At 38.2% G+C, this 14,649-nt stretch overlaps 1 protein-coding gene and 1 pseudogene across 1 annotated transcript; one reads left to right on the top strand and one right to left on the bottom strand.

Moving 5' to 3' along the window:
* Positions 1-657: 657 nt before the first annotated feature.
* Positions 658-14,579, bottom strand: LOC133367473 (vomeronasal type-2 receptor 26-like). Its single transcript, XM_061591576.1, has 6 exons — positions 14,446-14,579; positions 8,840-9,131; positions 7,342-8,178; positions 5,796-6,023; positions 1,752-1,878; positions 658-1,553 (listed from the first exon to the last, which is right to left on the bottom strand). The coding sequence occupies exons 1-6, from the start codon at positions 14,577-14,579 to the stop codon at positions 658-660; spliced, it is 2,514 nt and encodes an 837-aa protein (XP_061447560.1).
* Positions 12,120-12,238, top strand: LOC133368168 (5S ribosomal RNA; annotated as a pseudogene).
* Positions 14,580-14,649: the final 70 nt, after the last annotated feature.

Consider the following 14,649-nt stretch of genomic DNA (forward strand, 5'->3'; position numbering starts at 1 on the left):
GCACATGGGCTTGCCCTTGCCCCAGGAGGGGCTGGTCGCCCGAGAGCTGTATGGCAAGCTACTTGCTTATAGACAGTTCCCGCACCTAGGTTTCCCTCTGCAGGTCACTTTAAATTGGGTTTATGTTTGTTGTAATTTAATAAAGTGGCCCTTGTTTAACCCAAGCTGATGTCTCTGTGTTTTATTTCGCCCCTCAACTGCAACTGATGGAATTTGTGAGGGAGATATTCAGCAAAACTCTGCATTCACCATGTAGAGTAATCATCCTGCATGCATTTTAAGTTTCTTGTGAATAAGCACAGTCTGAATTGTGGTGGTCCTGACTCTACATTTTTCATTAATACAAACCTGAGCCAACCAATCGAACCACTGCACTGGTCAAATTTTAATATGTAAATCTTATAATACATATATATATACATTCCAATTTCACATTCTTCCTGATCATTTATATATATATAAATTCCAATTTCACATTCTTCCTGCTGTTTTGAGGGCAGTTGTCTTGCCATCCAAATCCAAGATGCCCTGGGTTTGAGAAATCTACCACTGAGCATCAGTATCCTCCGAGACATGCACACTTTTCTCTGACAGTGAGTACTAATTAAAATAAATCAATAAATGTGATCACAAACTGTCTAAACTAAATACACTTTTTTATTTCCTTATGAGTTGTTCTCTTCTATTCAGATCAGGCCTCAGTATAATAATATAGCATTTGGGGAGGAAGATGCAACTCAGCAATCCAGCACCAGAGGTCAAGATGGAGAAGATCTCCACAGCCACCATATATTTCCCTTTAGAGCTCAGGTAGCTTGGGACAAAGGATAGCCAAACACTGCAAAACACCAACATGCTGAAAGTGATCAGCTTAGCTTCATTGAAAGTATCAGGTAACTTCCTGGCAAAGAAGGCTACAGTGAAGCTGATGATGGCCAGAAGCCCCATGTAGCCCAGGACAATGTAGAACATGATGTCTGAGCCTTCATTGCAGCGCACTAAAATCTGATTTATCTGAGAATGTGTGTCTAAATCTGGGAAAGGGGGAGATGTGGCCAGCCACATAATGCAGATGCCAGTTTGAACAACAGTACAGAGAACAATAACCAATACTGTCAGCCTCTTCCCAACCCATTTCCTCATCTTGTTTCCTGGCTTCGTGGCCATGAAAGCTAGAACCACAGTGATAGTTTTGGCCAACACACAAGCAACAGCAATGGAGAAGACGATGCCAAAAACTGTCTGACGCAGAGGGCATGTTGCCTTCTCAGGCCTGCCAATGAATAAGAAGGAAGACAGAAAGCCAAGCAGTAGGAAGGATAAGAGGGTAAATGTGATGCTCTGGTTGTTGGCTTTGACTAAGGGAGTATTCCAGTGCCAAATAAAAGTTCCCATAACCACAACTGTTACCATGGAAAACAAAATAGCAAAGAAAGCCAAAACTACCCCCAAATTTTCTTTATAGGATAAATAGATGAGACGTCTGGGTATGCATTGATCATGTTTCTTATTTGGATACAGATCTTCTGGGCAGTTCTCACAATGATCTGCATCTGAAAGACATAAGGAAGGTATCAGTGCATCCACAATACACGAATATTAACCATATTTATTTGTGATGTACCAGTCCTTGTGTGTGCAAATTCTGGTGGGTCATGAGTTTATGAAGTACAGAATTCTCCAAATTTAGAGTTTGGTGAGTTTGTACAAAATCATATTTGGTGTAATCCCACCTCTATTGTTCTTCTTACCAATCTCAACTGAAATCCTGCCTTCAGGGCACTGAATGCACTCATAGCAACAAATTTGCTTTCCCTGCTGGACAATCCTGCTATATCCAGTGCGGCAGCTCTTTACACATCTGGCATGGGGCGGCATCTAAGAACCATAAGAAGGATGCATATCATTGTAAAAATTGCTGCGATTGCTTCATCACTTTGGAACTGAACAGCAGAAATGTCCAGTCAGACACAGAAGGATAGTTCTTTTAAAAATAAAATAAAATATGGCATTACTGTTTAGAAATATGGGCCATGGAAAGCTGTGAGGTGGATGGACTTCCGGGAAGGGTGACTTAGCCTGTGCCTGCTTTTGAGACGGGCTCCTGCCTCAAAAGAAGCTTATTCAGATATATCAGTCAGTTTTTTCTTTTTTTTTGACTGATTAAACTTCTCCCGGGTAGGGAGAAACGAAGAGATTAACCTCAAAGCCTATTTTTGTTGGGACGACCAGATCTCATTAATTTATGGGACGAGGTCCAGCCGACGAAGGTGGGACGGATTTTCAACAGCAAGCTCTATCTGATAAAGCGAACGTTCACCTTATCTTCTAAGAGAGAACGCACTAACAGGCAAGCACCCTTCTTTCTATATTTTTCTTTTACTTGACTTAAATTGTTGCTGTTTAAAAGAGATTTGCCAGATTGATCGGTTTTTGACATCTCACTGGGGAGCCATAACTTCTCTCTGCTACGCACTAATTAATAGCTTATCTCTGTTTTTGTTGCAAAAAGCTGTCCTGGATTTGCATTCTAAAGATATACACAGAAGAGGGATTTCTATTCCAGATTTTTATTTTGAAGAATATTATATTGTCTGAGACTACTCTCTTTTTGGTCTATTTTATTTTATTTTATTTTGACGAATCTGTTTTCTGACGACTGCCATTAATTGTTTCGATCCTGGGAACTGCATTTTGTTTACTTAACTATGGAGAGATAAGGCTGTCTGCTCTGTTTATACTGTGATGTCACCAAGTTTGGAGTATTAACCCAATTGTTGCTGAAATAAGAAGTGGTTTTCCTATATTTTTCTTTTAAAATGGCAATTAAGAAAGTGGCTGAGAATCTGGAAATAACTATGTTTCAGAAAATAATGGATGAGATTGAGATAACGAAACAAAACCTGCGACAGGGTTGTAAGGAGCTGAAAATTGAATTGAGTAAAATGACGCAGGAGATTAAAGATATAGGGGTCCCTGTGAGAGAGGTGACCCTGGAAGGGGTCCCTGTGAGAGAGGAGACCCCGGAGATTGGAACAAACGTGGAACAGGAAAAAGATTTGGAGTCTATGGACTTTAGAAATAAAATCTATTGTTTGGAGACACAGGAGATTAAAGACATAGGGGTCCTTGTGAGAGAGGAGACCCTGGAGACTGGAACAGGGGTCCCTGTGAGAGAGGAGACCCTGGAGACTGGAATAGGGGTCCCTGTGAGTGAGGAGACCCCGGAGATTGGAACAAACGTGGAACAGGAAAAAGATTTGGAGTCTATGGACTTTAGAAATAAAATCTATTGTTTGGAACTCAATGTTATCTCTGAAGAAATTAATGAAGATTCTAGAGATAAAGTTATCAATGGCATGGATAATCTTCTGGACTGGAATGATGTGATGGAGCCCAATATAGAGGAAATCTATGGAATTAACTGCAGCCATGTGACAATGGAAAAACTTTCAAGAGATGACCCAGTGTATTTTGAAAAAAAGAACAGAGATATGATTTTACAGCAGTATTTCAGCAACCTATTCAGAATGGATGGCAAGAAAATATTTGGGATAGAGGTAATTCCCATCAGACTCTTACTATATGACTATGGCTTTGACAGCAAGATTATTATGGAATACTGATAATGGAAGATTGGATACTGAAATTACTGGACTTAACAAGACTACTGAAGATGGAAGATGGAAAATGGAACTAATAGGGATAATAGAACAATGGCTACTGAAATTACTGAACCTAACAGATTCTGATGTGATGGATTAATTGAAATGTTTATTTTGACTATGGTTATGACAATAAGATTATCATAATTAGTAATGAGATGGGTTAATCGATATGCTTATCTGGAAAAAAAAATTGATAGATATATTTCTTAAAGAATTGAAACCTCTCTTTGACTTTTTGTGGAAAGAATAAAGTAATGTTTATGAGATTTGATGATTAAGTAAGATAACTATTGGAGGAAAGTGATTTTATAATATGACTTAAGAGACAGGATTGTTATATATTATAGACTTATAACTGATCTGATCTTTGACAAATGGGAAGTCAATATTTTACTTTTTATTTTTTATTTTTATTTTTATTTTTTTATTTTTTTTTTTAACTATTTTTGATTTTGTTTTTTGTCTTTGAATGTTTTATGATTTTGTCTTGTATGTTTTATGAAAATTTGAATAAAAATTATTGAAAAAAAAAAAAGGAAAGCTGTGAGGTGGATTTAGATCAATACTGAACAAGTCTGACTGCCATTCTGCTCTCAACAGGGAGTCACGTAGACAATAGAGAATAGTGCTGTTGCAGTGAAAATGTGCCAAGGACACTGATATTGCAGGAATGGAGGGAGGATGGATGGTACAGGGGGGTATAGCATTATTGTAGCAATGTAACTGTTGCCATGCTTGTGACGGAAGAGGTATATAACTGTCTGTAACTAACCACCATTTTGAGGAAGAGAGTAGAGGCCTGTGCTCTACTCTGGCTAAGCGCTTAGCTAAATAAACAACCTTAAAACAGGCTTTGGCTTCATTATTAAATCTCCTCAAAAAGAACTCACTCGTAAATTCCACGACAGCTGTATGACATTAAAACGTACAACTGGTTCATTAAGGTAAGTGCTGTCTATGCCAGTCTTCTTCAGCCTTGGATCCCAGATGTTAGAATGCAAAATAAAGTTTCAGTTTCTAAAGTTTCAACTCCCATCATCCCTGACTAATCTGGCTGGAGATGATGGGAGTTGTAATCCAACAACATTTGGGGACCCAACATTGGGGATGCAATGGGTCTAGACTGAGTCTTAGGAGCTTTCCAAGTTTTCAGACAGCATTCTTACATTCTGCATGCAAAGTACCTGCCTTACCACTGAGCTATGGCCTCTTCCATTAGAAGTATTTCTGCCTGAACAAGGATTTGGGCCCTCAGAATAGTAGTCTGGTGCTCAACCAAGTCTGCTACCCATTTCTCACACTTTTCTCACCTGTTCTTTCTGTTCACCCTTTCCTCACAATTCATCAACATTTCTGTGTCCCTTACATCATTCCCTCTGAATGGTGAAAGTCTGGAATCTATATTTTTCACACTTCAGGCTAGGAAATGTGTCTGTTCTGCATATAGATCATCCTACAAGATTATTCCCCTCCCCCCCAGAGAGATTTATTGGGCAACATAGTCATGTGAGGAAAAAAGCTTTAATAAAACTGGATTAATTATTGTTCCAGGATGTCATATGTGGGAAAAGTAGACTACAGATACAGGGATGATGACAGAGAGAGAGAGGCACTGCACATCATACATTACTTTGCTGCTTTTGAGAACTGTAGTTCATTCATGGGGTAACATTTGAAAAGGACATTCATATATAAAATCTAACATTTTAAAGCCAAAATAATTTAAGAAATTCCTTGAAGTTTCTTTTCTTTTTGTGGGGGTGGAGAATTTGGCACTAAATAAGGTTAATTTAGACACATATACATTATTCAAATGTTACACCTACATGTGCATATCAAGATGTCTCAAAGGACAAACATAGCTGATTAGCAGGGATCCACTATCACATATCAAGAGAAGATAGTTCCTCTTGCTTTCAAAAGAACTCACTATTCACATTCCAGAACTCTGTTAGTATGACTGTATTCCAGAATACTTTAGTGGTATCTCTAGCAACAGAGACAAGGGTTCAAGGATCAAGACCCATGACAGGCATCTCACAATTCTGAACTCTCACAGAAAACAAAATTTCCCTTTTGATCTCAGATACTAATAGCAAAGTGTTCTGATTACAGAATGATTCACACCTGCTGAAACTTGTGATTCCACACAACAGCACTCCCATTAATGGTGAACTCTTTCCCAGGAGGAGCCTGGGGGTCCATCGTCCCAACGCGCACTCTCTTAAAAGATTGATTAGGGAATGTGACCATATTGACAATATCATATCCAGATGCCAAGTCCCAATTATCATCAAACAATATCTCATCTGCTGCAGTATTGTTAAAGCGAACATTCCTCAGGAAAGCATGAAGCTACAAGGAAAAGAAAAATATCAACTGGGTTAATATTATATCTTTGGAATCTCCTGACATGATTTATGGCCCTGCAGAATTAATTAATAGTAAAAGGAGGGTGTAGAATCAGTGGGAGAAGTGGAGAAATCCCATTCATTAATTTCTTTTTCTACTTTCTCCAAATAAGCAATGTAGCCCATGTGAAACACCCATTCCAGATCTCTCATCTTAGTTCTACCTAAAATTGGGGATGCAGCTTTGCTCTTCCTCTCCTTTGTAATCTCTATCTGCAGCAATGGTCTATTTTCCAGGTCATAGACATAAATCATAATGTTGCCCAACTGCAAGACTTGTAATTTCTTCTTTTTCTAAGTTCCCCCCAATCTCCTTGTTTTTGGAGGCTTCTGTATTAACTCCTTACTTAATCTGGATACGGCACTGTTATGTTTAAACCTTGTTAACAGTTTTTGCCAGAGGGCCAGAATTTTATTAGGAAAATTTATGGGCAGGGATTAAACGAAGAAATTTAGTTTAGGTAATAAAATCATCTTTACTGCCTTAGTATGTTTTAATATAGACAACTGCACTGTTCTCTACCTCCTTATCTCTGTCTTACAATTTTGAATAGCCAGGTGCAAGTTCAGTTGCTGTAATTTATTCAAGTTCTTTGAAATTACTACTCCCCAAATACTCAAACTGCTTATGAAAAAGTAGGATACTGCCTCTGGCATATCGCCAAGGCAGAAAAACTGACTTACAAATTGTGGTTAGCAAAGAGACAATCATCACCATTGGACTTTTCTGTGGCATTGGACATATTTGTAGTTAATATTGGATAGCACAGATCCACAACAGGAGAGACAGGGGCATTCTGCAGGTTCTGGGACAAGGACTAGAATGGGGGATGAAATTTCAACATTGGAAAATCCTACTTCTTACATTGGGTTGTACAAATTATTACTGCTATATATTTTCTTTGAACTTAGCTGTATTGACATGTGTAGTGCCATCCTATTGCTTTTTTAAAAAAAATAAAAGGAAAACAAATCAATATATGCTTTAAAAAAGGGAATACCAGTAATGAAGCAGACATTTTTTCTAGACTTTGATTATATATTTCATTGTTTTCATTTCAGTATTACTCTATGTTACAAATGTAGAAGACATTCTTTTTAAAATAGCTTTGAGAATATCAAAGTATGGTATTTAGGAAGGCTAAAACATATAGCTGAAACAAACTACACTTTCAGAGATCCATTACTAACTGCACCATTTAAACCAGTAGCTTCTCCATAGTAAACAGTGGCTTCTACTGTTAAGAGAAATCATGTCTTACCTTCCATGGCTGAATTTTTGGTAGATTCCATCTCTCTACATTTTGAATTGATTTCTGTTTGGCTCTTGACTGCATGGCGTGGAGAGCATGTGCTACAGCATAAACAGCATTGTAAATGCTGTAACTCTGGCCAGACATCTCCATTTCAAATACAAGTTGAGGGAGGCTCTCCAGCTTCTCCTCCCCAGTGCAGGTGCATTCATTTGTTGAATATAGGTTATATTTTGGGAATGAACAGGTAAAAACAGTATACCAGAAATTCTGGATGAAATATATTGAAGAATGATGTGGATTTAAGGAATCAAGAAAGTCCTGAAATCCTGGCACCTTATTGCTGTGAAGTGTGAAAGACAGGGTTCCATTCAAGCTTTTTGGTGTGAATTTTCCTGAACTAAAAGTAACTGTGACATCCCACTGGGCAGTTATGATCCATACTTTCTCCATTGGTAGGTCCAAATGTATTTCATAAATTCCTAGAATGATTCGCAAACCCTCCATAGACTGAACATCCCCATAGACAAGAACTACATTGATGTTGTTTAAGAAGAAGGATGCAGTTATTTCTCCCAACTTCTTATCAGCAGATTTAATATTTAATGTTGGAATTGTTTGTGTAAAAGCAATGCAAATGTCATTCTTGAACAGCCTTAGTCTCAGGGCTTGAAGAAACATTTCTCCGTTATCATCATCTGATATGATGACACCAATCCAATTCCATCTAAAATAGTCCAGAAGGTGAACGATCCCATCAAACTGAGGGGTTTCATTTGGAACCATCCGAAAGAGAGGGAACTGAATTTTATCACCCAACACTGGGTCATAAGAGCCATAAGTCATCTAAAAGGAAAATGCATTTATAAAAAGTTAGAAGTGTTTCTTTGTTATTATTGCAAAAAATCAACATCTCTCATTACATTTCATCTTATGCTGCAAATACCCTTTATAAACATAATGTATTGAAGGATATGTTGATTAATTTATTTAAATAGTCTAGTCCTCCTAATTCTCTTCATCAAATCAATGCCTAGTTGAAGTACTTATTAAATCAATCACTAGTGCAGTATTAATTTATTCCAATCCATATTCTCTAAAATGTTACCCAGACTTCAAAATCGTAATTCTATAATTAGCCCACCCATAACACCCAAGTAATAATTCCATAGTTAGTACTTCAGTTTAGCAAGGTTGGGATATAAATTTAATCAATAAACAATATTAATATTTTAGGTCAAAAGTTACATGTTTAAAAGGGACTAATGTGAATGCAGACTGAATAAAGAGATGAAAAAGTCCAGTTATCTATTTTGAATTCTATGGCTGGGGTAAAGCACAGCTTGGCAGAATATGGGCTAGCTGAGAATAGGACTCTACTTAGTGGAATGAATAGAGTCGCTTAATATTAAAAGTTCTGACAGGGCACAAATAATGTGTTGGAAGGAGACTGTCTCTGAATAGTTACCTAATGGCTTCCTCTATGAATCAATACAGAGAATCACACCTGTGGAAACTTGTAAGTATTTAAGATGTTGGCCATCTGGATGGAGTTTTCAGAGGTCAGCCCACCAATGACTGCCATGAGCTTCTCCACCCTGTCACAATTGTAATTAGGGGGATTCCCCTGTCCTGCAAAGAGTAGATCAAAGGTGGTCCAAGAGACTCTTGGTGGATTAAAAGCATTGTCATATATTTTTGAGCCCAGGGTAGTGTTGGGTAATAGGTTGTCATTCCTGTTGATTTCATGAATGGCAAAAACAAAGGCAAGGACATGCTGGTAGTGTTTAGGGATTAACCTGCAATGAGATGTTAATGTAGTCATATATCCCTACAACTTTATGTAAAAAATAAATAAATGTGCATTTCATTTCCATAAAAATCTAGTTGCCAAAGAGGTAGGGGAAGAAATTCTATCAGTCCGCCTTTAATACCAAATTTATCAAAACTTTACTTTCTGAAACAATCTGAAAAGTGAAACACGGAAATCCTTTGAAATTTGCACATGCCCAGATTTTGTGACGCAGTTTCCAAACAAGCAATGTTTTCTTTAAATGTATTAGGGGAAAGTGTATAAAAATTAATATGTGAAAATACCATACACAAATTAGTCAGAACTACATACACAAGTATATTTATTCAGAAAAAAATCACACCAAATGGTAAATAATTTTAATGAGTATTTAATTTTTTTAAAAAAAACCTACAGATGGCTGCAGAAATGTGGAGAACTAAATTTAAGACTGGAAAAATTAGGAGATCCTTCCAGACCATATAGGTGGGAAAACATATTTGAAAGATATGACAATATTGTCAATTTCTGCAGAGGGAGTTGCAGCTGACTTCTTGTTGTCCTGGTATAACACTCTGTCTTGTACAGCTGCATACAATACGTGCTAGGGATAAAAGGATCTATCATGTTTAGTTCTCTCAGTTTCTCATTTCTCCAATTTAAATTCAGTTCTCCACATTTCTGCAGCAATTCCCTATTTTTTAATTTAAAAACTTCATGAAAATTCTTCAGCATTTTAGTATGAATTTCTCCTAACACATTTTTGTATGCAGTTTTGACTAATGTACACATTTTTGCAAGCAATCCATTTTTGTTTTATTTTCATAAATGCATTCATTTTATTTTATGCACACTTCTACACAATATATGCATTTTATAAACATTGCTGGGTTGAAGAACTGCACTGTAAAATATAGAGATGTGTGAATTTAGAAAGATGTGTATTTTAAGGTTCTCATTGTGTTTCAGAATATGTGGATCTAAAATATTCAGCTTTAGGTGTGTCCTGATTCAAATTTCTCCCCCATCCTTAACGTCTACTCTTAAAAGAAGCAGGAGTGGAGTTCTGTGTAGATGCCCTGGGAAAAGGAATGCACTGGAAAAAAACTCAAGTAAATAGGCTGGCCATATCAAGCCTTTCCCTCTAGCTGTACTTACAGCTTGGTGGAAGCCTGGATGGGGAGGGGAATATTACAGAAGTCAATGAGAGCTATAGAGTCATAGGGAGCTGCCTTTTACAAAGCTGATAATTGGTCCAACTAGTTCAGTGCTGCTTACTCTGGTTGGTCACAGCCTTGCCAAGTTTACTCGGGGATTTCAAGGAATACCAGGCCTACCTGAATGTGCTATGGAGTTGCATGTGCTCTGCAGAGCTTGGAAGAGTTACTTTTTTAAACTACAACTCCCATCAGCCCCAGCCAGCATGGCCACTGGATTGGGCTGATGGGATTTGTAGTTCAAAAAAGTAACTTTTCCAAGCTCTGTCTGTTAGTAAACTACAGCCCTCTCCCTATTGTGCACAGGGTGCAGGTTTGTAGCCCATGAGATTAGCAGAAGCATTGCCTACAAAGCACTTCCATGTACAAGAGATGGTGAGAAGTCACATTTTCTGAACAACTCCGAATTCTGGTGAGCTGTGAAAATTCAGATTCCCCAGAGGGTTACTGTCTTCCTTCCAACTAAAATTCAAAAAGAATTGTTCTCCTTAAAAAGAAAAACTTTGAAAATGCCTATTTTGACATTTGCCTTATAATCATCAAACCTAAAGATCTAATATTAAATGGCTAAAAGTATTAACATATTCTGTTGAAAAGCATTGTCTTTGATGTGGTATCGAAATTTTGATTGTGGTGTTGGACCTTAAATGGCCCATCCACACAAGTAAATCATTACTGAATGCTGAAGTCACCAAGCGATGAACTTTCAGCAGCTGTCAGTCTAAATCATCACTAGAACGGCTGAAATGAGCATGATCTAGTGTATATTGGAAGTATCTAATGCCCCAATGAAGCCCCTTTAATGTTTCAAAGAGTTACATACCACACTTTTGTCCTAGGAGTTGAGTATACTGAGCGTTCTGTAAAATTGTATAATGAAGTCTCCTTAGGAATCACAGTGGATACAAATTCACCAATGATAATATCATCTCTAGAGCAGTGAAAATGATCTTGAACATTTGGTTGCCAACTGCACATGGAATTTAGAGTCTTGCTGAAAGTTGGAGATGGGAGGAGTAGAAAGAGTACAAGCAGCCAAAGCACTTTGAGTGCCAACAACCTTTGAGCCCAATCACAGCTGAGGACCTGCATTGTCACCTACACACCTTCTGTGTAATTATAAGTAAAGTCCAGTTGTAGAAAATCAGCGAGAAGGGAAAAAACGTACTACTTCCAAATCAAAACAATCTAGATTGTGCTTTGGAGTTAAAGAATATCACTCAGAAAGGACAAAACCGTCTTTACAGACATATAGATTTCAATCTGAGCTTTATGGTGGATGAAGCATTAGAAATTCATTTGGCAGAGCTCTTCTAGCTTGAAATGAAACTCCTTTGTCTCTGTGCCATACCCATTTAAAAAGAGTCTTTATAGACTGGCTGTGACTCAGAAGAAACTATTGTTCTGAATTTAGCTGTTATTCTTAACAATTCTCTCTGATGCCTCTAGCAAGTAATAGCATGTCCAGATGAAGATAAGTTCAATTATAGTAATTCCGATAATTATAATTCAGATAATCACATTTCCAGAATTTCTCAGGTCCCTGCACAACTAGAGGAAATTTGCTTGTGTGCTCCCAACATTGTCAATGTCATTACAGCAATGATAGGACTTAATTAGCCCTATCATAGTGCATACAGGGTATCAGCCTTGGCTTCTGAACTGATGATTACTGGACTAACAACTGTTGCATGAAACAGTTGGGAGTACTAGAGATCAACAAGCTGAATAGAAAAAATAGGTGTTTTAATTTATTTATTCCTTATTATTACATTTATGCCTACAGCCATACTACACTGAACATACCTGATCTCGTCTGATCTCACCAGCTAAGAAGGGTCAGGCCTGGTTAGTACTTGGATGGGAGACCAACTGGGAATACCGGGTGTCGTAGCCTTAGAGGAAGGCAATGGTAAACCACCTCTGAATACCTCTTACCATGAAAATCCTATGAATATATCCAAAAAAATTCATTGGGCTGCCATAAGTCATAATCGACTTGAAGGCATGTAACAACATCAATTACAGATATATCTTGCTTTTCCTCCAAGGAGCTGAAGGTGGTGTACATGGTTCCTCTCCTCTCCATTTTATCCTCATAGGTTAGGCTTAGAAGCACTGAGTGGCCCAAGGTCATACAGTGAGCTTGAAAAAACACTAGAGATCCACTTCTTTCTTCTACACCACCTATTCAAGATTGGGTAGCGAGGGAATGAGTCCACTTTTCAGGACCCATTCATCTGTCTCCCATTTACCAGGCTGTGGGAAGGGAATGAAGATGAGGAAGACACTCATTCACCCCTCTTGCACTCACTAGTCATGAAGAAGGAAGGAGTGTGGGCAGGATTAGGGTGGTGGTAACAAGAGCATGATCAAATCAGTGGTGATGGTGACACTGGAGGGCATCTTGTCCAGGGCCCTATCAAGCTTGGAAATGCTGCCATCTGCCTATCAATTTAGTTCCCCATGCTATTCAATCTCTACATGAAACTGATGAATGCGGTCACCTGGGGATTTTGATGATACTCAAATCCTTTTTTCCCTTTTATTTTCAGACAAAATAAAATGAACATACATAATAAAATAACCCACACGATTAGTCTAATAAGCTTACGGGGAGTGGGATAAATAAATAGAAGTATTGTCAACTAAGTTTTACTTAGAGTTGACCCATTGAAATTAATAGCCCTAAGTTAGTAATGGTTATTAATTTCAGTGAGCCTACTCTGAGTAAAGGTAGTTCAATACAACCCATAGAAGAGGCATACATTCTGTTCATACATTGATAAAGCTGTGAGTGCTCTTTAAAGTGTTTCCAACAATATATGGCATGCCAATCTCTTCTTGTTGTTGATGATTCACGTAGGGATGTTAATGCGCTGAATCATTGTCTGGGATCAGAAATGAAGTGTATTGGAAGAACAATAAACTGAAGCTCAATTCAGAAAAGTTGATGCAACAAATGGTGATCTGGACTGGGAAGTGGTGTTCAACCCAACGTGGAAGTGGCTCTTTGGAGCCTGTAACTACTCTTAGAGTCACCTTTTCCCTTAAGAGGCTGGGGGACATCCTCTGTGGTTTGTGGCACCTTTTCCCATTTGAGTCTGGTGTGCCAATTGTGACCTCCTGTGGAAAGAGATGGTCTGGACACAGTTATCCATGCCCATGTAACATCTTGCTTGGGGTACTGTAATGCATTTTATGTTGGGCTGCCTTGGAAGATTCGGAAATTTCAGTTAGTCTAAAATACAACAGCACAATTAACAAGAACTGGACTATGGGACACGTTACCCCAAATCTGAAATAACCATATTTACGGACACAATTCAAAGTAGGAACTCATAACAAAATATTGCAGTATATTCTAAGTCCCTAACAGCATTGCTCCTACTCAGGGCTTCAGGGCATGCTGGAACACTGAAGTAATATCTAGGGCTCATAGAACATAGAACAAACATTCTCCCCCCCCCCAAAGGGTGAATGTAATGTAAAGGAAAGTTTTTTTTAACCTCATGGCATTCATTCTTCCCCCAACACCAATGACAGATGCAGTAGTTTTGGGCTAGGTGCCTTTAAAAGTTCATTATTATCTTATGATTTCATGGGCAGTGATTTTATCATGAAAATGGTGCACGTTGTAGCAGTACTCTTTTGGAAATTAGCCTGCAGAAATCCAGAAGGATTGGTGCAGGGGCTCAGGAGTCCAGAGGGATTGGTGCAGGGGCTCCTGCTGGGTGGAAGGGAGGGATATAAATCAAATAATAAATAAATAAAATAAACAGCTTTAAGCTTGTATTCTTCCCAACTGGCACCGGAAGTCACAAAAACGAAGTGAAAAGGTGATTTAAGAGGAGCAGATGTGTGCAACATGCGGAACAGAGAGGCAGAAGGACTTGAACATTTAGAATTTCCCAGTGATACACCATTACCAGAACCAACAAAGTACACAGAATGGACATGAAAATGATACATTATTCCAACAACCCTCTCCCAAATCACTGTGAATGGAGAGCCCGGGGAGGGGGCAAATCATTCCTTCTGCTAGACATAGCAGTTGCAGCAAAGTTCTCCATCCCTTTTCTCCCACCCTACTGTTTTCCTTACATGACATGAAATACTTCTTGAACACTTGGTGTCTGCAGTTCTTTCCAAGTCTCTGTTGTGCCCTTAATCTCTTCAGATGTTCTTGCTTCAGTTTGGGTCATTTTGGAGAAGTCCTGAAACTGTTCTAATGGCATGTTCCAAATATGTGATTTCTCCACTGCACACTTTTAATATAAGTTAATGTATTTTGACTGGCTCTGTAAA

Source organism: Rhineura floridana, chromosome 11 (genome assembly GCF_030035675.1).
Source record: "Rhineura floridana isolate rRhiFlo1 chromosome 11, rRhiFlo1.hap2, whole genome shotgun sequence".
In the NCBI taxonomy this organism is placed as follows: Eukaryota; Metazoa; Chordata; class Lepidosauria; order Squamata; family Rhineuridae; genus Rhineura; species Rhineura floridana.

What these genes read in the sequence shown, in the direction of transcription:
- LOC133367473 (XM_061591576.1), bottom strand. Translation starts at nt 14,579, where the DNA reads ATGCCATTAGAACAGTTTCAGGACTTCTCCAAAATGACCCAAACTGAA. An exon ending in CAAAAATTCAGCCATGGAAG is followed by an intron (nt 6,024 to 7,341) that starts GTAAGACATGAT and finishes TTTTCCTTGTAG; the next exon opens with CTTCATGCTTTCCTGAGGAA. An exon ending in CAGGATTTCAGTTGAGATTG is followed by an intron (nt 1,554 to 1,751) that starts GTAAGAAGAACA and finishes TATGTCTTTCAG; the next exon opens with ATGCAGATCATTGTGAGAAC.